The sequence below is a fragment of the Megascapheus bottae genome, chromosome 11, assembly GCF_031878675.1.
Source record: "Megascapheus bottae isolate mThoBot1 chromosome 11, mThoBot2.hap1, whole genome shotgun sequence".
In the NCBI taxonomy this organism is placed as follows: domain Eukaryota; kingdom Metazoa; phylum Chordata; class Mammalia; order Rodentia; family Geomyidae; genus Megascapheus; species Megascapheus bottae.
In genome coordinates this window covers 60,740,523-60,766,458 of record NC_143519.1, presented here as the reverse complement: position 1 = coordinate 60,766,458, position 25,936 = coordinate 60,740,523, and the positions used below count along the sequence as shown (strand labels likewise).

At 42.0% G+C, this 25,936-nt stretch overlaps 1 protein-coding gene across 3 annotated transcripts in view; it reads left to right on the top strand.

Annotated features, from left to right (window-relative positions):
• Atp8a2 (ATPase phospholipid transporting 8A2) overlaps nt 1-25,936 on the top strand; it is a 445,427-nt gene that overhangs the window by 23,374 nt on the left and 396,117 nt on the right. For all 3 annotated transcript variants that reach the window (XM_090342380.1, XM_090342381.1, XM_090342382.1), the window contains exon 2: nt 20,463-20,604. In XM_090342380.1, coding sequence (XP_090198506.1) covers nt 20,463-20,604 — 142 coding nt within the window. The remainder of the gene's footprint in view (nt 1-20,462; nt 20,605-25,936) is intronic.

Here is a 25,936-nt window from a genome sequence, read left to right as displayed (position 1 = left end):
CTTTGGCCCCATGTTTTCCCATGATCTAAAGCTGTTTCTCTCTGGAACTGGGTGAGTTGGAGAAGGGAGAAAGAAATGGTATGGAGTTTGGAGGTTGCACAATTTACCTTTTTTCAGGTCTTTCAGGAGTTGGTTGTCCTTGTGAAAAAGAAATGCACACGCTTGCTTCTTGTGTTTGGGCTGAAGTGTTTAGTGTCCTCCCAGGACTACTCTGCATTAAAGATGCACATTTGGTCCATTTGAATTTCGTTATAGTTATTGTTTATTTTACTTAGGAACTTTCAATAGGAAGGGTAGAGTAGAGAGGATGAAGTCAAGGGAGAGTGTTACAAATTGTAAAATATATTAAAAAAATTGCACACTTAAATGGAAGGCTGATGGCTCATACCTCTAACCTTAGCTATTCAGGAGGCTGATACTTGAGGATCATGGTTTGAAGCCAGCATGGGTGGGAAGTGTCCTTGAGATTTTTATCTCCCATGAACCAGCAAAAAGCAGGAAGTAGAGTTTTTACCCAAGTGGTAGATGTTCAACCTTGAGTGAAAATAACTAAAGAACAGCACTCAGGCCCTAACTTCAAGCTTTAATACCAGCATACACAAACATGTAGACATAAATGCACATTTGATCTTAGCAAAAGGCAAGGGTGGACATTGTAGCTGGTGTCAGGAGCTTTGTCAGAACTCTGTGGCTCTTGGAGCCCCTGGATACATAGAGAACACTTAGAGTTTGTTGATTATTTAAGACTCAGATGGGACCTTTACTGCCTACAACGATTTGGGTGTGATGTGCCCTTCAAATTTTGTCATCCTGACTGGGCATCAGTGGCTTATGCCCATAATCCTACCTGTTCAGGAGGCTGAGACCTGGAGGGTTGTAGTTAGAAGCCAGCCCTGGCAGAAAAGTCCACGAGATTCTTCTATCTCCAATTAACCAGCCAAATGTTGGACTGGAGGCACAGCATGCATGCCTGTAAGAAAAAGCAAAATCAGTGAATGAGAGCTTGAGGCCCTGAGTTCAAGTCCTAGTACTAGCACACAAAAAATGTTTTACATCCTGAAAGCCTGGTTCCCAGGATGACCATGTTGAGCTGGTAGACCCTTTAGGAGAGAGAGCTTAGTGGGAGATAATTCCCTTCAGAAGGGAATATTGTAGTTCTCTCAGAACCAACCTGTGCAATTCTCATAAAAGTACGTTGGTTATGAGAGAAGCCATTCCACTAGCTTAGCCCTTAGGTAGTGAGCTGTTTTCTTCTCTGCTTCTCTGAGTTGTTACAATGTAATCAGAGGAGTCAGGGCCACTTGACCTGTATTGCTGGCCTTCAAAGGTGGAAGCTAAGTAAACCTTTCTATTATAACTCAGCCTCAGGGATTTCATCATAGCAACAGTAAAACTATATTAATACACTGCAAAAGGAGGTATAATGAATAACCAAAGCGCTTAGCCCTGTTCATCTCTTAGGTAAGAAACACAAATTGGCTCCCCACACTTACATGTTACTTTCCCCAGTATGAATGCAAATCTGGCTCCTCTGGCTTGGTGACTGAGATGGGGGTCTGGCTAATATTTTTGCTCACATTGGTCAACCTCAAACTGAAGTCCTGCTCAACTCTACCTTTTTCAAAGCTCAGATTACAGGTATGTCTCACTGTGCTTGACCTTGCAGTAGAATCCGTGTAAACTCTTCCTTCGGGAATCGTCTTGCTTCAATCTTGATGTAGTACTTCTCTGAAAAAGATGTCACCAGAACTGATGGTTTAGGTTACTCCTTACTTTTTGTTGGGTTGGACATACTGTTCTTTTTGAGTCTTGTTTGTACAGATAATGGATCTTGTGGGTTTTATCCCCTCTATTGCAACATCCTTTATTGTAGTATATTGATTTCTAGCTCTGCTCTTCTTTAAAAGGTTTACATTAGGAAAACATAATGTAGACTATTCATTTTAGCAACTGCTTTTAAAAAGTATTTATTCTTCCCTTAATTATATCTTAAAAACTTTGGGAAAATATTGCTTCATGAAAATTTTGCATGATTAAGCAAAATCAACCTGAGGTGTATATTATTTTTGTGTCAGTTCTGGGGCTTAAACTCAGGGCTTCATGTTCTCACTTGATTTTTTCATTTGAGGTCAAAGCTCGACCTCATGAGCCACAACTCTCCTTACAGCTTTTTGCTAGTTAGTTGGGGATAAGGTCTCAGGGATGTTTCTGTTAGGCTGGCTTTGAATTGTGATCTTCAGATCTCAACCTCTAGGATAGCTAGGAATACAAATATGAGCATCCTGTGTCCAGGTTCTCATGACAAATTCTCAAGAAGAATTTTTACTTTATCCAAATAGTTAATCAATAAGAGGTGAATGAGAAAATACAATCTCTATTTCTCAGCTTTGGGCTCAGTTTGTTAGCAGATGCAAATCCACTACATGTTAGGTTGTTATTTCTATGTCATTGCGTATTTTATCATCTTTCTCGTGTGTGTGTGTGTGTGTGTGTGTGTGTGTGTAAGATTTATTTCCCTCACCTATCAATGTGACCTAAAATTTGATAAGAAAAATTATTTGAAATTAGGAGATACAAGAAGCTAGGAATAAAAAAAATTCAGAGGTCAAAAGAAAATACATTTGGCTCACAGCCCTTAAGCAGCCAAAGCCAAATGAAGGTACCATCTATCCATCATGGTAGTTAGATGGGTAAAAATTCTGCTCTAAGATCAAAAGCTCTTTCTGATGCTGAATCTAGGGTTGGAATTTTCCTTCAGTGATCTGAAGTGGTGCTGTGATCAAGTTTCTGGCTGATGAGTGGCCTCAAGTGTACAGATGGTCATGCTACACAGAACTCTGTAGAGGGTGGGGCACGCCAGAGAAAATAGAATTTTGAACATAAGGTAAAGGCTGGAAAGGTTGAATGTGGGCCTTGGCCCTGTGAGGACTGATAACAGGAAGGCTAATTGCCATCCAGCTACAAGATGGACAAGTGACAACTGACTGCTGTGTTCACTCTTCTGTGTTCTCTCAATGTGCCCACTGGCTTCTTAGGTCATTTTCTATTCATACTCTTCGTTTTCCTGTGTTCTGGTCTTAAACCCAGGATCTTGGTGCTTGAACTCAGGACCAGGCTGCTTTGAGCTTTTTTGCTCAAAGTGGTGCCCTACCATGTGCGCAAAACCCCCACTCCCATGTTTTTGTGGTTAATTGGAGAGTCTCTTGGATTTATATGCTTTGGGCTTTTGATTCTCAGTTCTCCACCTCCTGAGCAGCTAGGATTACAAATATTAGCCACCAGTGCTTGGTTCTGTGGCACCCCTTTTCAAAAGTGTTATGTGCTTGTCACTCTAAATTATGTGAAAGTCTGAGTTTACAGGGTAGCACCTACAGGCCAGCCCAGGTAGGAAAAACTGTGAAATTCTATCTTACCGGAAATAAGCTGGGTGCAGTAGCATAGGCCTATCCCACTAGCTAAGTCAGGAAGCCTGCAAAACAGGAACTGAGTCTAGAAGTGAGCCTAGGAAGAACATGAGACCTATCTCAAAAATAATCAACCTTTCAAAAGGCTTGTGGCATGGCTTAACAGTAAGACACCTCCCGAGAATGCTCTGCCCAATTCAACTGCTCTTCTTTCTCCTTGCATTCAAACCCCAGTACCACAACAAACAAACAAAATTTCCCTAATCCTGTGTATCTCATTACCCTCCAAACCTATTTTTTATACTCAAGAACTGTTTTCTGCCAGGTAAAATTAGAACACGGCAGTCATCAGGCATAATATAATTCTCCCAGATTATCACAGGATCAGCTGTGAGCTCTGTTAATACTCAGAAACGCATGAACATTTCTTTGTTCCTGCTGCTTTTTGAGGACAGAACAGCCATGCCTGTCATCTGGGGCTGGAGAAGATGTTGCTCTATAGGTAAACTGATATCACCTACATACTTAAAAAAATGCAGATGTGTCTTCTGTAAGGCAAGGGCCAAAAAGGATGGATGCTGAGACAAGCAGCAGAATGTAGAGCAGTGGGTTGTTGTCTGCAATAAAATCGTTCTTCATTTCCATGCTTTTTTTTTTTTTTGGTAAGATGTGCATTAATAATGTCATACAGCTTCAAATGAAGCAAAAAAAGGATACAGGTAGGAAAAAAAGAAAAGAAAGGGGGGAAAAAGAGAGAGGAACACTTAGAGAATTCTTTTATCTGTTTCTGATTGTTAGCCAGATATCTTATTAAATGAATTGAAACTCTTGCAGTAGCATTTTGCATTTGAAATGATGAGCTGAAGAAGTCAATGAATTGATAGGGAGAGAGTAAGAATTCCATCAGTACATAGAAGTGGTGTAATAAAGTTCTGTGGTTTCAGAAATGGCTTGTTTATCTGAGTAGTCACCAGAGGAAAAGTCTGAGGTCAGAACTATAAGCTCACAGTGAAGTATCATGATGGTCACATTATTTTATTTGATTTTTTTATATGTTACTACTGGGGCTTGAACTAATGGTCCTGCCACTGTCTCTTGGCTTTTTCAATCAAGCCTGGCTTTGAACCATAATCATCAGATCACAGCCTCTTGAGTAGCTAGGATTTAGAGGTGGGGCTATCAGCATCTCACTATAATTTTAAAGCCTTATATTTGTAAAAAGTATGCAAGTAAATTATATAAATTAGTTAATTTTAGTTCAGAAGGAAAGTGTTTGGGGCTCAGTATGTTTGAGATGCTGTGCTTAGCTTTCTTTAAGCAGGGAATGAGATTCTGCCTTTGGCTTTGGACTTGCTTGCATTACAACACCTGGTGTTGTGGGATAGGCTAGATTATTCTGTGAACAAAGTCAATGTCAGGGTGTTCACTTTTCCATAGAGTTCAGAGGATTTGTGTAAAGGTGGAGCAGCCACTTAACAGATGGCTTGACAATAACTCTTCCCAGAGGGATGAGGTGAGAACTGAATTATGCAAATATCTACATAGCCTAAGGTTCTATGGATGTTGAATTGTTGTATCTATACTGTGGTCAATTTATATTCCCTTCAAAGAATTGCTTATTGAGGCGATGGGCTTTGGATTTAGAAACCCAAATAATAAAGAACCAGAAAGAAGTTGTAGAAGGAAATTCTAGCTGAGGTTATTGTAAGCAGAAAGAATATCAAGAGTAAGAGTTAAGGCCCTGAGGTAACAATGAGTTAAATGATGGTGATGTACAGGATAAGGCACTGTGTTTGGAGTAGTTACTAGTAGCCCATGGTAGTACTATGGTTCGACTAAGGCTTGAATCACATAAACCATTGCTATAGTCTTGATCTGAAAAGATCATCTGTTAGAAACTTGGCCTTCCATTTGGTGTCATTGGGAGGTGATGCAACTTTTTTTTTTTTTGGCAAGTCTGGGGCTTGAACTCAGGGACTGGGTGCTGACCCAGTACTAGCTTAAGGCTAGTACTCTCACACTTGAGCCACAGCTCAATATCTGGCTTTTTGGGTAGCTAATTAGAGATAAGAGTCTCACAGATTTCCCTTCCACAGGCTGACTCTGAACCTCCATCCTCAGACCTCAACCTTCTGAGTAGCTAGGATTACTTGTGTAAACCACCAGCGCCTGGCAAGCTTTTCTTTCTATACGATAATTTTCTTGCATGTGTATACATAATGTATATGTATATAGGTATAAATAATTCAGGGTCTCAGGGTAGGCAGGTATCAACGACTGCAGCCATTTTTTGTTTTCCATATATTTTTTATTGTAATTAATAGAAGGGTTCCATTTTTTATTTAGTTATTTTCAAATAGGATTTCATGACTAAGATGGCCTGGATTTGACTCTCCTATTTACACTTGTTATGATCTGGAGTGATAGACATAACTCACTAGACTTAGTTTTATTGATTAGAGATAGGATCTTGCACATGATTTTGCCTGGGCCGGCCTTAAACTATGATCTTGATTTCTACCTCCTCAGTAGTATATATATTTAAAATACAATTTTATTATTATTAGGGTATCCTAGAGCATTAGGATATATTAATTGTACATAATAATGAGCTTCACTGTGACATTTTGAGTAATAGATATAATGCACTTAGAATATATTACTTCCCATTATCCTCTCTTGTGGTCCTGTTATTCCTTTCTTCTTCCTCAGAAGTCCTCCTTTCACTTTTTGTTTTATCTTTCTTTCTAAAGTCCACATTTGAGAGAAAATATGTGACATTTTTCTTGTCTGGATTATTTTGGTTAACATGATCATTTTCCATTCCATCCATTTCCTGCAAATGTCATGATTTCATTGTTTTTTATGGTTGAATAATCTTCACGGTGTGTGTATATGTGAGTGTATGTATGTATGTATGTATGTATACATTTTGTCCTTAGATTCCTTACGATACATACTCAGGAATGATACAGCTGGGTCATATGGTAGTTATTTTTTGGGGGGGGGCAATGGCTTGAACTCAGGGCTTGGACTATGTCCCTGGGCTTCTTTTTGTTTAAGTCTAGCATTCTGCCACTTAAGCCACAAATCCACTTCTGTTTTGTTTTTTTTTTTTTTTAGTAGTTTATTGAAGATAAAGGTCTCATGTACTTTCTTTCCTTGGCTGACTTTGACCTGTGATTATTGCATCCCAGCCTTCTGAATAGCTAGGATTACAGGCATGAGCCACTGGCGCTTTGCCATAGGATATTTGTATACTTCAATGTTTCTGTTTTTCACAGTGATTACAATAGTTTATATTCCCACCACCTGTGTATGTAGGTTTTGTTTCCCTTCCTCTATATCCAGTGACAACATTTTTGACTTCTGAATTGTGCATATAGAAATTCTGGAATTTCTGTTGAATGATTAACCTTCTGTCAGTGTTACTTTATTTATTTTTTTGTTCGTTTTTGCTGTCATACTTGATTTACTGGTTTTCCTTGCATTCTCCTGACTCAAGACTAGCTCATTTTCTAGTACTTGAAGTTTGCCTTTTCTGGCTGAAGCACTTGATATCATTGTTGACTTTTGAAATTCTTTCTCCCCTCTCCTCCTCTCCTTTCTTCTGTTTTCCTTAATTGTCTCTGGTTCTTTCCTTCCCTTCCCTTCTAGGTGCCTGGCTCATACCTGTAATCCTAGCTATTACTGAAAATGCTGAAATCTGAAGATCTCAGTTTGAAGCTAGACTGGGCTGAAAAGTCTGTGAGACTTTTTTTTTTCCAAGTAACCAACAAAAAGCCAGGAGTGTAGGTGTGGCTCAATTAATAGATTGCCAACCTTGAGAGAAAAAGTTAAGAGACAGAGCCCAGGCCCTGAGTTCAGGCCTCAGTATCAACACAGACAGACAGACAGGCACACACACACACACACACACACACACACACACACACACACACAAATTGGCTATTCTTCAGTGCTTCCCTTCTTTCCCTCCTCTTTCCTCTTCTGTCCCTTTTTCTTCCCTTCCCTTCCCTTCCCTTCTCTTTTCCCCCTTCCCTCTTCCCCTTTCATTCTCTTCATCTCCTCCTCACCTCTCCTCTCTTGCTTTTTATCTTTTCTCCTCTTCTCTCACTCCCTTCTCTCCTTTTCTTTTCCTTCCTTTTAGTAGACTCTGGGAATATGATTTATTTATTTATATTTTATTTTTAAAAATATTTATTTATTTTGTCAGTCTTGGAGCTTGAATTCAGGGTCTGAGCACTGTCCTTGGGCTTTCATAAGGCTAGAGCTCTACCATTTGAGTCACAGCACCACTTCTGGCTTTTTTTTATGTATGTGGTACTGAGGAATCAAGCCCAGGTCTTCATACATGCTAGGTCAGCATTCTACCACTAGGCCAAACTCCCAGCTCCTATGCTTTCATTTATAGGGAAAAGACCTAAAATGATAAAACATTCAATTAGTCAACATACTTGTCTTTTCTTCTTCTTCTTTTTTTGGGGGGGGGGCAGTCCTGGGTCTTGAACTCAGGACCTGGGCACTCTCCGTGGCCACTTTTTGCTAAAGGCTAGCACTCTGCCACTTGAGCCACAGTACCACTTCTGGCTTTTTTTCTGTGTATGTGGTTCTGAGGAATTGAACCCAGGGTTTTGTGCATGCTAGGTGAGCATACTACCACTAGGCCAGACTCTTAGCCCACAGATATTTGTCTTTTAAAGGAAATTTCTTAAATCCCCTCTCCCAAATTACATGTAATGGTTGTATTAAGTGACTCTCAGAGTAACAATAACAAAAAAAATGACAGTTGCTAAATTACTTGTGTGTGTGTGTGTGTGTGTGTGTGTGTGTGTGTGTGTGCGTGCGTGTGTGTGTGCGTGCGCGCGCGCGCCAATACTGGGGCTTGAACTCAGGGCCTCAGTGCTGTCTTTGAGTTTTTGTATTCAAGGCTAGCATTGTACTTTTTGGTGGTCAATTGGGGATAAGAGTCTTAAGCTTTTCCTGCCTGTGTTGACTTTGAATCGCAATCCTCAGATCTCAGCCTCCTGAGTAGCTAAGATTACAGATGTGAGCCACCAGTGCTTCTGGTATCATTTTTTTATTATCTCTAAAACTGTGTATTTCTCTTAGGATTGTTGTGAGGGGTAATACACACAGAGAGTACAGTTAGTGGTAGGATTCATAAAAGCTAGTTATGCTTTATATGTTAATTATTTATGACTTCTTAGTGACAAGGGAAGGCAAATGCTCTGGCAACCATGAATTGGATGAGAATATTTTTTTATTGTAATTAGTAAAAGGGTTACATGATATTTGCCAGATAGAAGGTGCATTAATTCACATACATTGATACCCTTTCACATGTCTTGGTGGATGAGAATATTGAGAGTCATATGATCCATGTACACGTTCTTTTTAAAGATTCTCCTGTATTTTCAGCATTCTCACTTTTGTGTCTGAGAAGAAAACGTGATATACAAAATGTCACATCAAAAAGAAAGTCAAGAAAAGCCAGCATCCTAGGAAAAGTGTGGGTGGTGCCAGTGGGCATGATCATAGAAGTGAATGACTTGCCCTTTGTGTTGACTGGCTCAAATCTAACTGTGCATATATTTTGCAGGTTAGATTGAGACGATTGATGAAAAAATGATGTTAGGTTCTTAAGACCCCATGATGCCATGTGAGGTGACATATGATAGGTTGAACTGCATGTGAAACAGGGATGCTTGAAGCAAGTGAATGGGCTTTTTCCTTGCCTGTGACATTTGGCCTTTCTAGACTTGGAGCTCCCACCTTCCTGAGGAAGAGAAGAAATGTCAAGAAATATCAAGCTAGGCACAGTTAGCTCATACCTGTCATCCTAGCCATTTAGAAGGCTGAGATCTGAGAATCACAGTTCAAACATACCCCAGGCAAAAAAAGTCTATGTGGCTTGTATCTCCAATTAACCAGCAAAAAGCTGGAGGTAGAAGGGAAGCTTAAAGTGGTAGAGGGCTAGCTTTGAGAGAGGAAAAACAATGCCAAATGAGAGCTCCTGATATTTAACTTTTCTTTTGTTGGTGGTGGGACTTGAACTGTGGGCCTGGGTGTTGTCCTTGAGCTCTTCAGCCCAAGGCTACCACAATAACACCTTGAGACACAGTGCCTCTATAGTTTTCTGGTAGTTAATTGGAGATAAGAGTATCATAGACTTTGGTGCCTGGACTGGCTATGAACCACAATCCTCAGATCTCAGCCTCTTGAGTAGCTAGGATTACAGGCAAGAGCCACTGCATCTGGCTGAGGTTTAACTTTTAACACACACACACAATTTACATACTACACTTGAAAAAAATAACAAAAGTATGCAAGCTAGCCTTTTATTTACAGGATTAGCTTTCTGCTATTTTCTCTTATTTACAGCAGCAGCAGCAGCAGCACATGAACACACTTAATCCTCAGCATTTTTGCAATGAAGCTGAGAATCTCTGCAGGGTTTTAGGAATTGTCTGGAGAGAGAATGACATCATACAAGAATATCAAAAGCAGCCTCTGCCTTTCATCTTTTGAGAGGTGGAAATGAGAGTGATGGAGATAAAGAAAAACAGTGTGACAAATTTTGATTTTTTCTCTTTGGGGAAAGATTCTCCAACCAGAGAGTGAGGAACTTGGGCTAAGTGAAGAGACAATTGCTGGACAAGAGAGGCCTCCTGTCTCTCGCCTGCCTATCTGCTCTTTGAAGTGATCTGGCGCTGATATTGAAAGGTCCTGGGCAAGGTTGGATGGAAGGATTAAGGAGAGGGTGGAGGCAGAGCATGGCTGGTATTTCATTCTCCACATGGGATGGACAGGAGCCCAGGGGAGGCCTAGCAACTAGACAAATCAAAGGTCAAAGCCACTCATCAGGAGGCTAAGGACACTGTCTTAGATCAGAGGAAGCAGAAGGTATTTCTGCCAGGGATCTCAACTCCTACCCACATCTCCATCCCTGCCCTCAATCATCCAGCACTGTTCTTTTTTTCCTCACTATAAAGGTAATGTACAAAGGGGTTGCCCGTTATGTAAGTCAGGTAAAGAGTTCATTTCTTTTTGGTCAGCGTTCCCCTTCCTTGACTTAGTTCATTTTCAACATAGAGTCCAGTGAGTATCACGGTGGCATTTGTTCACCCTTTGTCCCATCTTATCTATTTTCCACTTCCCCTCCCAAAGACATACAAACAAGAGGAAAAGAAAACAAAAACAGCAACAAAGGAAAAGCCTGTTTCCATTTCCTGGAGTTCATTTAGATAAATAGTTTATGTGATCAGATGCACCTAGACATTGTGCTTTTGTGTTTCTCTCTTAAGATTATCCTCCTCCGGTCTCCCTGTGTGTGAATATCCAGAGTCCTGTATAATTGACCATGTCCCATGCATACGGCACTGTTTAAAGGAGAGCAGAGATCTGGGAACTAAAGTATCTCCATTCAAGAGAGAAGGGGAAGCAGCTTCTTCCTGCTTTTGGAATTTGTCATGAGCAGGCGAAGTAATTCACCCATAGACAGGCAATATGATGTAACATAGTTTATTGATTTAACATAGCAGAGTTGACACTATATTCCAGTTCCTATCTTCTAGTCCTAATTCTATGCTGCCTATCCAGCACACCCTCTGGACTCACCTCTCCGACATCTCTTAGACCCGAAGTTGAACAGGGCCAACCCAGTCCTGCCTCTGTGTGAGCTCCAGGGCCGCAGGATGAGTCTCAGACCTCATCGGTCTTCTTGAGCAAGGAGCAGCTTCCGCATGGCCAAAGATCCTCGAACCACAGTCTCGGTTAAGGCCAGCAGAAGTGCCATCCTTCATTCTGGGTCCTTGGTTTATATTGGTCCTTGGTCTGCTTCTTTCTGGCCCAAACTCCTTCGTGGTTGATTTGGATTGAGTTATGCCTTGGTCCTTGCTTGGTCTGGATTGGTTACACCCTTTGGTCAGTGGTGGCCAGATACGTGCTGGTTGCTTGCTTTATCTATTATTCTGTCCAGGTGTCTGGGCTCCTTTGATATTACATCTTGTAAGCCAGGCTCCTGACTGTTCCTCTGGTTACAGTCATACGTGTCCTTACATCATAGTTTATCTCCCATGTCCATAAGCCTTTAGGTACACGTTTGTATTGGCAATATATTTCTTAGTTTCATTTCATTACTCTATTTCATTTACTCTACTCTTCTCATGTTATTATATCACTATTTTATACCATATTCATTTAGCATTCCACAGTATGTTCATCATATACCATTTTCATATTCTATTTATTATATCCATCATGCTAATATCTTCACCCTATTATATGCTCATAACAGAATTGAACTTAGCTCCAACCCAAGCAGACATTCCCATTTCTTCCACTCATCTCTGTTCACAGGGCCTCCTCAGGAAATGGGATCAGATTAAGTTGCCAAAGTATAGGTCAGGAATTGTGTTTTCCTGTTTGCTTAAGGCAGAATGTGAAATTTTATATTCACTCAGCTCATGGACTAAACTCATCGATTGACTATGTCCCATGTCCTGAGGAGTCAGAAGGGACAAAGGTGAGCATGGGTGTCATCTTTCTGGAGATTAGGTGAAAGATGGAACACAGGACCCAGGACGTGGCTCCAGTGGTAGAATGTTTGCCTAGCAAGTGCAAGGCCCTAAGTAATTCAATCTTTAGTGTCTGTCTGTCCCTACCCCCCCCCTTCTTTTTGGTCCTGGGGCTTGAAATCAGGTGCTATCCATGAGTTTTGTTTTTCCCCCTTAAGGCTAACACTTTATCACTTGAGCCACAGCTCCTTTTCTGGTTTTTTTTTTTTTTTGGTGTTTAATCTGGTTTTTGTTGTTTAATCTCTGTCTCTCTTTCTGTGTCTGTTTTTACACACACACACACACACACACACACACACACACACACACACGTTGTAAGACACAGAATGAGCAGACAAATCCCATGAAATGATAAGGAGGCAACAGCATTTAGGACCTAGCTGAGGCTGATGCTGTGTGATTTAAGCTAAGTCCTGAATGACAGGACACCATTGGCAGAGCAAAGACCAGAGTAGAGCATTCTGGGTACAAGAAAGGATGGGCACTAAGTCACTGGAGTGACACCAAGTTCCTGGAGTGACACCAAGGTACTAAGTTCCTAGATAGGGAAGGGAGTCAAAGTTTTTGAAGAATAGGGAGGAAGGCTTCGATGGATGGAGCTTCTAGAACAAGAGTGAATGGTCAGGGAGGGGGATACCAAAATCTGCATATGTTCATGTTCCCTACGAAAAAAATGGCACAGCAGCTGCATTAAACCTATGCTCATCCTTTCAACAGGGCCCTGTTTTTTTTTTTTTTTTTAAATTTTCTTTTGATACCAGGACTAGGGCTTGAACTCTCCTTTAGCATTTTTTTTTTTTTTTTGGCCAGTCCTGGGCTTGAGCTCAGGGCCTGAGCACTGTCCTTGGACTTTCTCAAGGCTAGAGCTCTACCACTTGAGCCTCAGCATCACTCTGGCTTTTTTTTTTTTTTTTTTGTATGTATGTGGTACCGAGGAATCGAACCCGGGTCTTTGTGCATGCTAGGCAAGCACTCAACCACTAGGCCAAACTCCCAGCCCCTCCCTTAGCATTTTTGCTCAAGGCTGGTATTCTACTCCTTGAGCCACACTTCTACCCTTCTGGCTTTTTTGCTGGCCCACAATTTTTTTCTGCCCAGGCTGACTTTGACCCATGATCTTAGCTTTCTGAGAAGCTAGGATTATAAGAGTGAGTCACCGCACTTGGCTTAGAAGTTTTGTGATTGTTGGTAAGGACACCAGCCACATGCTCAGGGATTCTGAAGCCGATCTGTCCTCCTGACCAACTGGATATGAATTGAGTTCTCACAAAGCCTTCAGAGATTCAAAAAAATGCTATCCCTAGAATTAGTTTTATTATAAGTGGTGAACCAGGACCAATCAAATAGAAAAACATATAGAGTGAGACCACTGGAGAGGCACTTCAGTGTGAGTTCACAACCTGGTTAGCTCACCTGAGCTTTGGTGACCAGAGTTGTTTATTTGGTTTTACTGTGTAGACATTACTCGTGGGGTTATCGGTTATGTGATCAAACACAAATCTTCAGCCATTCTAGAAGGTTGGGAGGTTAGGGTGATTCAGCTGATTCAAAGCCCAACCCACCAGTCACAAGATTAGTTTTTCTGGCATGACCAGAAAAGCCACTAAAGCTGGGTAAAGACCCTGCCTTGATTTATCTTCTTAGCCTAAACTCAGGTATGCACTGCCTACAGTGAACAGTAAAGATGCTGTTATGCTCCTAACAGATGGGAAATTTCAAGGCTTTAGGGGCTTCAGGAATGCAACTCAAAGACCACATAAATTAGTGTGTGTGGGCGTGTGTGTGTGTGTGTGTGTGTGTGTGTGTGTGTGTCCATGCATGTGTGTGCATGCTGGTCCTGAACTCAGGGCCTTGGTGCTGTCCCTGAGTTTATTTTTGTTCAAGGCTAGTGCTCTACCACTTGAGCCACAGTGCTACTTGTGGTTTTTTGTTGGTTACTTGGAGATGAGAGTCTCATGGACTTTCCTGCCTACACTGGCTTTCACCTATAATCCTCACATCTTGACTTCCTGGTGGCCTGCCTCTTACTTTTCTTGTTCTTCTATCTTCCTGTGCAAAAACAGGTTCTCTTCTCGTGTTATCTGGGATACAAAACATTCATCTTGTTCTTATAGGAAATCCCCTTTCTGCCTCCTGACTCCCTTTGCAAGGGGCACTCTAGAGACCTAGAGAATGTGTTTATCCACAGGTCAGCCATGTTCAAAGATGGTTCCTGCCGCTTCCTAGAAGAAAGATTTGTAACAGTCTAATTTTGGTCAAGCAACCATTGCTAATCCTCCAAAGAGCCGCAGTGGGATGACAGGTCTGCCCGGGTATAGACTGTAGCTTTATGTAGAAGGGGAAGGGCTCAATACCCAGATGAAGGAGAAAGCCACTGATCTAGTGGGAGGTCCTTCAAAGCACTAATTACAGTCAGGCACTGGTGCTCACACTGCAATCCTAGCTACTCAGGAGGTTGAGATCTAAGGATACAGTTTGAAACCAGCCCAGGCAAGAAAGTCTCTGAGACACTTACCTCCAATTAACCACCAAAAAGTCAGAAGTGGAGGTTCTGGATCAAGTGGTAGAGCACCAGGATTCAGCAAAAAAACAACCCCCCCCAAAACCCCCAAAACCTAAAGTACAAGCACCTAGGCAAGTTCAAGCTCCAGTAATGCCACCTAACAAAGATACTAATAATGTTAGACTTTTTTTGGGGGACAGGTTCTGGGACTTGAATGCAGTGCTTGGACATTGTCCCTAAGCTTCTCTTTTATAAGGCTAGTGCACTACCACTTGAGCCACAGCACCACTTCTGGCTTTTCTTGAGTAGTTTATTGGAAATAAGAGTTTCTCGGACTTTTCTGCCTGGGTTGGTTTTGAACCATCATCCTCAGATCTCAGCCTTCTGAGTAGTTAGAATTACAAGCATGAGACACCAGTGCCTGGCTACCTTAGACTTTTATTGCTTCTTTCGATGTGTAGTTAGAGATGTACTAGATATTATTTAGTGTGCTGAAGATTATGCTCCGAGCTAGTGGCCATCAACTTTTGTGTGCATTCTCATTTTGCGGGCTTGTTTATTTGCCTACTCTTGTTATTTCAATCCTTTCCCTTTATTTTGTTGTCCTTTCTCCCCCATCCCCCAACTAATAGATATTTATTGAACTTCCACTGTCTGCTATTTCTATGGGGGATATAGTCTTGATTTGTTTAGTGATATTTGCAAAATGCATTAGCTCAGGATTTGACTTAGGAGTCTGAATTTGAAACCATGCTAATTTTCCTTTCTATCTAGGGAATAAGGTTTTATTTTCCTTCAGGCAATACAAATTTGTGTTGTTTTGGAAATGCAGGGATAAGTCAAGTTGAGCCATTGAAGTATACGAAAGTTGAGTCTTGCAGCAAGAACTATGAACTGTTTCTCTCTGGTATAAATGTTTCCAACTCTGGCCTTGTTTGAGCATAACAAGTTGAGCACTGGTGCCTGGTAGCTATTGGGGAAATATTATTTCATTTACTTTTCTGCTGTCATTTTTTGTGACCATATATTTTTACCCTGATATTAATTAATCAACATTAAAGTTTTATTTTTTTAATTTTTATGTATGTGCATGTGCTGTACTGGGGCTTGAACTCAGGCTCTTTGCATTCTTGCTTGTCTGTTTTACTTAAAGTTATCCACTTGAGCCACAGCTCCTCTTCCAGCTTTCCACAGGTTAATTGGAGATAAGAGTCTCATGGACATCCTTGCCTGTGCTGGTTTCAAATTGTGATCCTCAAATCTCGGCTTGCTTAGTAGTTCAGGATACATGCATAAGTCACAGGTGTCTGCCTTATTCTTATCTCCATTTTTTATTTCTCTTAGTGATGCTGTCTTAGCCCTTGTCTTCTTCACATCTCATTTCCTTCCATTTTGTGGTTCACACATTCAATCTCCACTCCTCCCAAAAAGTTTACTTCTGGAATGTTTCTCATGTCTATAATCACTCTCATCCCCCCAATTCTCCAGCAAAGTCTTTCTTTCATCATCTTGTTGTTGGACCATAGCATCCATTGCCTCCGTGTTAGCTTTATGTACAAATTCTTTAAATTACTTACTTAATTAATTAGTGCCAGCTTTATGCTAGTTAATCAAGTGATCAAACTCTCATGTACTTTCCCTGCCCTGGCTGGGTTCACACCATGATTCTCAGATCTCATTCTCCTAAGTAGTAAGGATTACAGGCATGAGCCACTAGCACCTGTCTTTCAAGACTACTATTGGGCACGGGAGTTTGGCCTACTGGTAGAGTGCTTGCCTAGCATGCACAAATACCTGGGCTCGATTCCTTGGTACCTCACATAGAAAAAGCTGGAAGTGGTGCTGTAGCTCTACTGGTAGAGCTCTAGCCTTGAGGAAAAAAACCCCAAGGACAGTGCTCAGGCCCAGGACTGGCAAAAAAAAAGGAAAAAAAAAAGAAAAGAAAAGAAAAAAAATGACTACTGTTAACCAGTTGGCCATAAACTATTGCTCACTTGAATCATCTGTAACCATGGTTATAACTTAAACTACTTAAGTTTAACTGCCTTAAATTACTTGGTGGTTTGAAAAGCAGGGCATAGACCTTCTGCTTTGGGATTCCAGCAGTTTCTAACATGTTTCTTTTTTTTTTTTTTGCCAGTCCTGGGCTTGAGCTCAGGGCCTGAGCACTGTCCTTGGATTTTCTCAAGGCTAGAGCTCTACCACTTGAGCCTCAGCATCACTTCCGGCTTTTTTCTATGTATGTGGTACCGAGGAATTGAACTCGGGTCTTCATGCATGCTAGGCAAGCACTTTAACCACTAGGCCAAACTCCCGGCCCTCTAACATGTTTCTTACTTATGACTTCTCATTAGCATGACTTACAATGTTAAGAGATTGGTGGAGATGTGGGAAAAGTGGAACCCTATTACGTTGTTGATAAGAATTAAACTTGTACAACTACAGTGGAAGACAGTTTGTAGATTCCTCAAAAGAATGAACGTAGAATTCCCCTATGACCCAGTGTTACTACTCTTGGGGATCTACCCAGAGCATTACAAGTCGGGATGCAGTAAGGACATCCCCATCTCCATGTCCACTGCTGCACTATTCACCATAGCCAAGTTATGGAAACTACTAATAAAAAAATATAAAATTAAAGAAATTCAAAGAAAGGAATAAGCTGGGGCTTACTGGAAGAGTGCTTGCCTAGCATGTATGAAGTCTTGGGTTCAATTCCTCAGTATCATATAAACAGAAAAAGCCAGAAGTAGTGCTGTGGCTCCATTGGTAGAGTGCTAGCCTTGAGGAAAAAAATGCCTAAGGAAAGAAGGAAGGAAAGAAGGAAGGAAGGAAGGAAGGAAGCTGGGCACTGGTGGCTTATAACCTAGTATCCTAGCTACTCAGGGGGCTGAGTTCTGAGGCTCACAACCTGGGCAGGAAAGTCTATGTCTAGCCATCAAAAAGCTGGAAGTAGAGGTGTGGATCAGGTGGTAGAATGCTAGCTCTGAGTGAAAAAGCTCAGCTATAGTGTCTAAGTTCTGAATTCTAACTCCTGCACAAATAAAGAAAGAAAGACAAGAGGGAAGAAAGAAGGAATGTAGGAAAGAAAGAAGAAAGGAAGAAAGAGAAAAGAGAAAAAAGAAAGAGAAAGAAACAAGAAAAGATCAATATAAGTGGAAATCTGTGAGGATGTGTTCTAGGAATTAGGAAATAGTAGGAGTTCCCTTGGTGAGAGAAGAGAATAGTTGACAGCCCTAAGTAAGTTCAATTCTGGCAGTGAACTATTTTTTTTTATCTCAACTACTGTGTTGCATTTGGGGCCTCGTGTGTGTGTGTGTGTGTGTGTGTGTGTGTGTGTGTGTGTGTGTGTGTTTGTGTGCATGCCTGCACAGCTCTGTCTGGAGGCAGTCAAAGACATCCTTTATATGACTTGGGTCAAAATGATTTATTCTACCAGCAAATATGAGAGGTCATTATGTGCCAGGCACTGTTGTAGGAGCTGAGGTCACACTTTCCTGCTGTTCTGGATGGATCTTATGGTTTGGGGTACAAGAAGACAGACCTTCAATAAAAATGTTAAGTAGTGATAAGGGCTGCAAGGGAAAACAAAACAGGGTAAATGTGAGAGAGAGGGGGGGAGAACAACAATGCTTTTATATAATCCTTGTAAAAATATTCTCCATCTGTCTTTAATGCTTTTAAACTAAGCCTAGGCTGGGGGTGTAGTGTAGCTCAGTGGTAGAGCATTTGTCCAAGCACACACAAATCCCTAGTTCATTCCCAGCACAACAACAACAACAGCAACAACCACCACCATTTAAAATAAAAACAAATTAACAAACCCCAGTCTCCCTGATAAGAAGTCCAAGAGCCAGAGCTGTTGAGGTAGCCAGTGTGGAAGGAGCAGGACTCTTGCTTCTTGCTACTCCGGTTGATCATAAACATGGGACTCACTGGCCAGTAGCCCGGATGGACCCTGGACAAGTAGGTAGGCAAGAGGGAAGAGGTGGGGGTCATGCCTACAACGGGGACCAAAAGCCTGTGTGCTATGAGGGAATGAAGAAAGGGGTGGCATTGACCAAGAAACCCTGCACTCATGACCTGATTTATGGAATTGTAATCCATTTTACAATGCATTAATAACAACAACAACAATAATAACACAAATGAATCTGGCCTGTGACCATAAACTCTGATGTCATCACTATATTCATGGGATGCCCTAGCTTAGGTCAAGGGAGTGACCTTACCCCCCTGAGGCTTATCTCTTACTTAATTTCAAGACTGTATGTCAATTCTTTACATTTTGGTTATCCTTCTCTTATGTTAAGGATTACAATCCTTATAATCTCTATAAGGAGATAATTTTGCCCAAACTTTATTTTTCAAGTTTTCTTCATAATGATGACCAGTGTTATTTGTAACTGGGAAGCGTTGGTTTACTATAGTAAGATGTTTTCTCTCCCCCCCACCCCTTTTTTGGTTGTAGGGCTTGAGCTCTGGGCCTGAGTGATGACCCTGAGCTCTTCAGCTCAAGGCTAAGTGCTCTATAACTTTAAGTCACAGTGCCACTTTCAGTTTTCTTGTGGTTAACTGGAAATAAGAGTCTCAGGGGGACTTTTCTGCCCTGGCTGGCTTTGAACCACTATCCTAAGATCTCAGCTTTCTGAGTAGCTAGAATCACAGGCATGAGCCACCTGCCCACAGCAGATGTTTTCTAAATGACCAGTAACGTTACATTTCTTTGATAGGTGGAAAGCTGATAGGTATTAGTCTCTTTTGATGGAGAGTGAGATCTGTGGGCCTTTCATTATTCCATGATCTTTTATCTCAGACATATCTCCCAAAAGTCAGTTTTCAAGGGAGGTGGTTTTCTTCACCCTATATGGTTGGAGAAGTGTTAATGGCTTTGTGAGGGTCCATGTAACAGTTCTAGCACAGGGTGTGCGTGTGTGTGTGTGTGTGTGTGCACATCCTCCAGGCTGACACCTCCTCAAGGTAAGGAGATCAGGAGTTTAGTTTAGTTCTCTAGACAGGCTTCACTGCAAGACTGAAATCGATCTTAGGAGAAAGGCTGGCAGGTGTAACCACAGAAACAGTAACTTAAGCAAAGAGACGAAAGCTTATGCAATGGTCCCTAGCTTCTTCACTGCTGCGAGCAGGCAAATCTATGGAGAAAAGCAGCCATGTCCTTCCAGCCTTTCCCACAGGGACGAGGACTCTCTCTCTCCCTCACTCCCCCCCCCTCTCTTCTTTCCCTCTTTTACCAGCGGGGTGCTGGTAGCGCACGTCTATAATCCAGAGAGCGGAGCCTGGATCTAGTGGTGGTAGAGCGCTAGCCTCGGGGGTGTGGAAAGTTCAGGGACAGCGCCTAGGCCCTGGGTGCGAGCCCCAGGAGCAGCCACGCACACACCACCGACAAGTGCTTTCGCCATCCCCTCCCAGGGTGACTGAACTCAGGACGTCTCCCTCTCTCGATGGCTTTTTATCTCAGCCCAATCACAAGGCTCAGAAAGCTCTGAAAGCCCGCAGAGCAATCCCTGGGGCTAGAGGTGATCCACTGCCAGGTAAAGGTGTTTTTCTGGCTTGGCCGCTCCATCTGGGGTCCTGTGATGCTGACCGGCCTCCGGCCCCCGTACGGGGGAGGCAGACTCGCCTCGGCCGCTCCCCCGCCCCGCCTAACCCCGCCGGTCCAACTTCAGCCGGCCCGGCTGGAGGGGAGGGGGAAGATGCGCCGGCGGAGTGGGCGGGGCCTCGCCGGGCTGTGGGCGGGGCGGGGCGGGCGGGGTCTGCCGCGGCGGCGGCGGCGGCGGCTGCGGGAGGCCTCAGCTGCAGCCGCGTCTCCCGAGGTACCCGGGCGGCCTCCGCCTCGCCCCAGAGCATCCTCTGCCCGCCCGTCCCCGCCCGCAGCCCGCGCTCGCCAGCCTCCCTCCGTGCGCTGGAGGCTGACTTGTCCTGCGTTTTTGTTTTCTCCCCCGCGCCTGCTCTCCTCAGCACCCGCTCGTTCTGCCGGTTACAAGAAGGCAGAGGATGAGATGTCCCGGGCAACGTCTGTTGGAGATCAGCTGGAGGCACCGGCCCGCACCATTTCCCTCAACCAACCGCATCTCAACAAATTCCGCGACAACCAGATCAGGTAGGAGGCGCAGGCCGGCGGCCGTGGAGTCCGAGCCGGGAAGGAGGATCGCCTCCCCAGGAGAGCTTTTCACACACGCCCGCGCGCGCGCACACACAGGCCCGCACCTAGCGGGTCCCCCCCACCCCCCGCCACCTTTTCAATGATGGTTCTCCCGTAGCATCTCCCCTGCAATGTGGGGAGATGGTTTAAAAGAGAATCCCAGAGAAGCCCTCATGTCTGTCACACGGACTCCCGTTCAGTCCTCCAGGGTTCATGACACTTGCCAAGAGGTTGGTTTGCTGGGAAATTTTACCCAGAGTTAGCAGAAGGACGGATAGAAGGTAATACTTGTGCTTTCTCTGGCCTCTATGTTAGCTGTCTAGCTGCGTGAATCCCCATCAACTCCTGAAGCAGGCTTTCTTAGCTTCGGAACAACATGCTCCACAGTGAAGTTCCCTGATGGATCATAGATTATTGGTGAACCCGAATCCTAACCTAGTGTGCTTTCTCAAAAGTGTGGGGTAAAACTGTTGTTGTCAAGTGTTTTTGTATCCCACTAGCCCATTAGTGTTTGTACTGGTTACTTAGCCTGCCATCTTCATTTAGAGAGTCTGGCTATTAGATATTGTTGTGGCTTGATTGGATCTGGGATCGAATAATATTGCATATTGGTGAGGAAGAAGTAACCCATTTATTATGGGACTGTTAGATTGTGCAGGCATGATTTGAGGTTTTAAGAATGACCTTTGCTGGGTGCTGGTGTCCCTTCCCTGCAGTCCTAGCAACTCAAGAGGCTGAGGAGATCTGAGTGTCCAGGTTCAAAGCCAGCTTGAGCAGACAAATCTGAGAGACTCCTATTGCCAATTAGCCACCAAAATTCCAGAAGTAGATGTGTGGCTTAAGTGGCAGAGTGCCAGCCTTGAATGAAAAAGGTCCTGAGTTCAAGCCTTAGTATTGGCACACACACATACACTCACAGGACTTTTGATTATACTCATTTCCTTACTTATATAACTGTAAGCCCTCTGTACATTATCTTTACAATAAAAAGAAAAAGAGAACAGCAGACTTTGGGTTATATCTTATATTTAAAAAGTAAAGTTTTGGATAGTCTCTTGAGCTGTCAATCCCAGAGTATGTAGGCTTACTTTAAGGTGCAGAGTATTGACTAGAGTGAATTACTTTACACATTGGGGTAGCTCTAATGAGAAAGATAGATAACAAGAATTGGCAAAAATGTAGAGAAAGTGGAACCCTCACACACTGCTAATAGGAACACAAAATAGCGCCACTGCTTGAGAAAGCAGTCTGGCAGTCCCTTAAAAGGCTTCAATATAAAGTTACCATGTGACCTGGAAAATCATTCAAAGCTATATATAACATAGAGAAATGAAAATGGGTTTCCACAAAGCTTGTACAAAATGTTCATTACAACATTATTTATAATGGTCAAAAAGTAGACACAATTCAAATGTCTGTCAAATGATGAATGAAAATGTAATATATGGTATATCTACACAATGGAATGTTCTTTGAGAATAAAAAGGGATTATATATATACATATATATATATATATGATAACATGGATATACCCACAATGTTTTACTAAATAAAAGAAGCCTACAATGAGAGGCCTCATACTAGGTGGGAGGCTCAGATCTGAGGACTGTGGTTCAAAGCCAGCCTTCACAGACAAATCCATGAGACTCTTATCTCCAATTAAACTGCAAAAAGCTGGAAGTGGAGATACAGCTCAAGTGGTAGAGCACTTGAGCAAAACAAAAACTATGGCACAGCATACACCACACACACACACACACACACACACACACACACACACGCATGTTGATGAGGCTACTCTTTTTTCTTAATATAATTTTTTTTCATGAGAAAATATGGTATTTTCTTACAATCAGGGTCATAGAGGGTTTATCTCAGTTTATTGGCCATTCTTTCTTTCTCTCCTGATGCTGAGGGTTGAACCCAGTACCTCACACATGCTGACCACTTTCTCAACTATATAACTGTACCCACAACACTGTTCAATTCTCAGTTAAGATTTTTGGAAAGATAGGACCACATGGAATTACTGAGGCTCATACTTGTCCACTGAATCAAGGATGTCTGATTCTTTGGCTGTTGACCACCTCAGGAGGCCTGATTTTTCTGAAATAGAATTTTCTTGCTTTTTCCTTCACCTCAGGCCCTTTGAAACCCTGTGACTGTGCCTTGGAACCTTGTTTCTGTGGGAATTGGTGTTTTCTTTTTCCACCCAAGACTGGGACTCTGATGCTTTACACTCAGTTGCCCTACCACCTGAGCCATGTCTCCACTCCTAGCAATTGGTGTTTGATTCAAGGCAGAGACAAAGGCTACGATTTGGTATGGAGGGAGATAAATTGTGGTTGGGGCTGATGGAGGTATGTGAGGGTGACATAGTACACTTCATGACAGGGTTTCAGGGCTTAGTATTAACATTTGGAACTGCTGTGACTCAAAAAAGAGGCTGGTTATAGTAATGATAAAAAAATTAAAGGGGCCAGGAGTAAGGCCTAGTGGTAGAGTGCTTGCCTAGCGCGGATGAAGTCCTGGGTTCGATCCCGCAGAACCACATAAGCAGAAAAGGCGGTAAGTGGTGCCGTGGTTCAAGTGGTAGAGCACTAGCCTTGAGAAAGCCCAAGGACAGTGCCCAGGCCCTGAGTTCAAGACCCAGGACTAGCAAAGAAAAAAAGAAAGAAAGAAAGAAGAACAAAAAGGAAAGAGCTGGGCACGGGGACATGTTGGAAAGAGGAATGAGTTGACTTCTGCAGTTGACTGTAGCCTTGGCAATCTCAAGGGAATGCACTTCACAGTAACCCCAAATTCTAGGCAATTCTTTTAATTTCTGGAAGTGCTTTGGCTATATCTATACATGTCTCTCTAAATCTTTGTTTTTGTTTTTTTTATTTTAATTTTTTTGTGCTGGTACTGGGGCTTGCACTCAAGGCCTGGGTGCCATCCCTTGGCTTTTTTCTCAAGGCTAGTACTCTACCACTATGGCATATGAAAGAATATAAAATATCCCTTATCAGATCATTTGTGGAGATACAAAGTAGACTATGGTTGTATAGTTAGAAGGATGAATATTTAAACAGTATGAACTTTGTTTTGGAGGTGATGATAATTCTGTTTTAAAGCTGACTGTGGTGGGAATTGTTCCACCATGAGCTATAAATATACCATATACCACCGAATTGTAACTTTATTTAGTCAGTCAGTTAGTACCAGTGTGGGACTTGAACTCAAGGCCTCAAACTCTTGACATTTTCCACTCAAGGCTGGCATTATACCACTTGAGCCACAGCTCCACTTCTGGCTCTTTGTTAACTGGAGATAAGAGTTTCTCTGATTTGCCTACCCAGACTGGCTTCAAACCCCAATCCTCAGATCTCAGTCTTCTGAGTAACTAAAAATAACAGGTGTAAGCCACTGGTACCCAGAGAATTGTACCCTTAAATGCTGAACTATGCACTTAAACTTTTAAAAGGAGATAGGAATGTATTCTTCATTAAAAATGATTTTTCTTGGTAAACATATAAACAATTCTACATATATAAATATAAATGCTGAAATGCTCCATTAATTACTGCCAATTTATAGAGAGTTCAAGGCCCAGAACTGGCAAAAAATGTTTGATTCCCCAGTAAATATCTTGACACAATTTACTGATCAAATGAGTGAGGAATATTTATGTCATCTGTAGTCAGGTATATGCGATCTTTTCTATGTGATTACAAGTGTGCCATTTGAAATTGTGAATTTCAGTGCTGAAGAGCTTTCTTCCGTGTTTGAAATGAGGTCCTCAAAGCAAGTTAGAAGTGTTTATAGATAACTTCTTTCTGAATGACTCATTCATTTCAGGTGGGTGTTTACTGAGCAAAGAATTCTTCATTAAATCAAGAACTTGAATTTTGTCAAATTATTGCATTTCTTTAGGTTGGTTTGTCTTAAAAGGAAAATTATTCAATATAAATATTTTGTTGGCTTTGCCAATATAAATTTAAAATAGAATATGATCATCAGAGAAAAAGGAATTGACTACCATGGCCTATATTTGTATGAGATTATTGTGTTATACAAGTTAAGCATCCCCTAGTCTGAATATCACAGATCTGAAATGTTCCCAAACCTGAACCTATTTGAATCACCACATGATGTCATAAGGGAGAGACTCCATATCTAATCCCATATCTAACCTCATGTGGTGGGTCACAGTAAAAATGCATGCATCAAATTGGGTGCTGGTGGCTCATTCCTATAATCCTAGATACTCATGAGACTGAGACCAGAGATACTCAGGAGGGAGATCTGAGGATCATGGTTTGAAACCAGCTCAGACAAGGAAATCCAAGAGATGCTTATCTCTAATTAATCATGGAAAAATAAAGCTGGAAGTAGAGCTGTGGCTCAAGTGGTAGAGCACTCACCTAGAGCACAAACTTAGAGATAGCAGCCAAGTCTGGAATTCAAGCCCCAGGACCAGGAAATACACACACACACACACACACACACACACACACACACACACACACACAAATACAAATGCATATACCCTGAAAATTATAAAATTATAAAAATTACAACATTTATTATTATAAAAATTACCTTTAATCTTTGTGTACAGGCTGTTGATGAAACATCAATGAATGCTACATTTAGACTCTCATTCCCAAGAAAGCTTGTTATATTTATGTAGATATGTAGTAAAATAAAAGTCAAAACAAGAAAAGCAAATCAACCCATGGGTGAAGCATGAAAAACTTCTTTTCCGAAGTATTTTGGATAAGGAATAACTCACCCTGTAACATAGTAAGATCCTAGTATTTCCTTCTTTCTTCCTTCTTTTCTTTTTTTTTCTTTTTTCTTTTGGCAGTCCTGGGGCTTGAATTCAGGGCCTGAGCACTGTCCTTGGACTTTTTCAAGGCTAGCACTCTACCACTTGAGCCATCGTACTACATCTGGCTTTTTCTATGTATGTGGTACTGAGGAATCAAACCCAGGTCTTCATGCATGCTAGGCAAGCACTCTACCACCAGGCCTCCTTCCCTCCCTCCTTCCTTCCTTCTCTCCCTTCTTTTTCTTTCTTTTTTCTATTTTTCCTTTCTTTCTCTCTTTCCTTTAATGCTTATGATTTAACAGGTGATTCTAAGATCCTGCTAAGAATAGTTTTCAGTTAATTTTTGCAGTGTGTGTGTGTGTGTGTGTGTGTGTGTGTGTGTGTATGTTGGTACTAGGGATTGAACTCAGGGTCTGGGGGCTGTCCATTAGCTTTTTTTGCTCTAGTCTGGTGCTTTAACCACTAGAGCCATG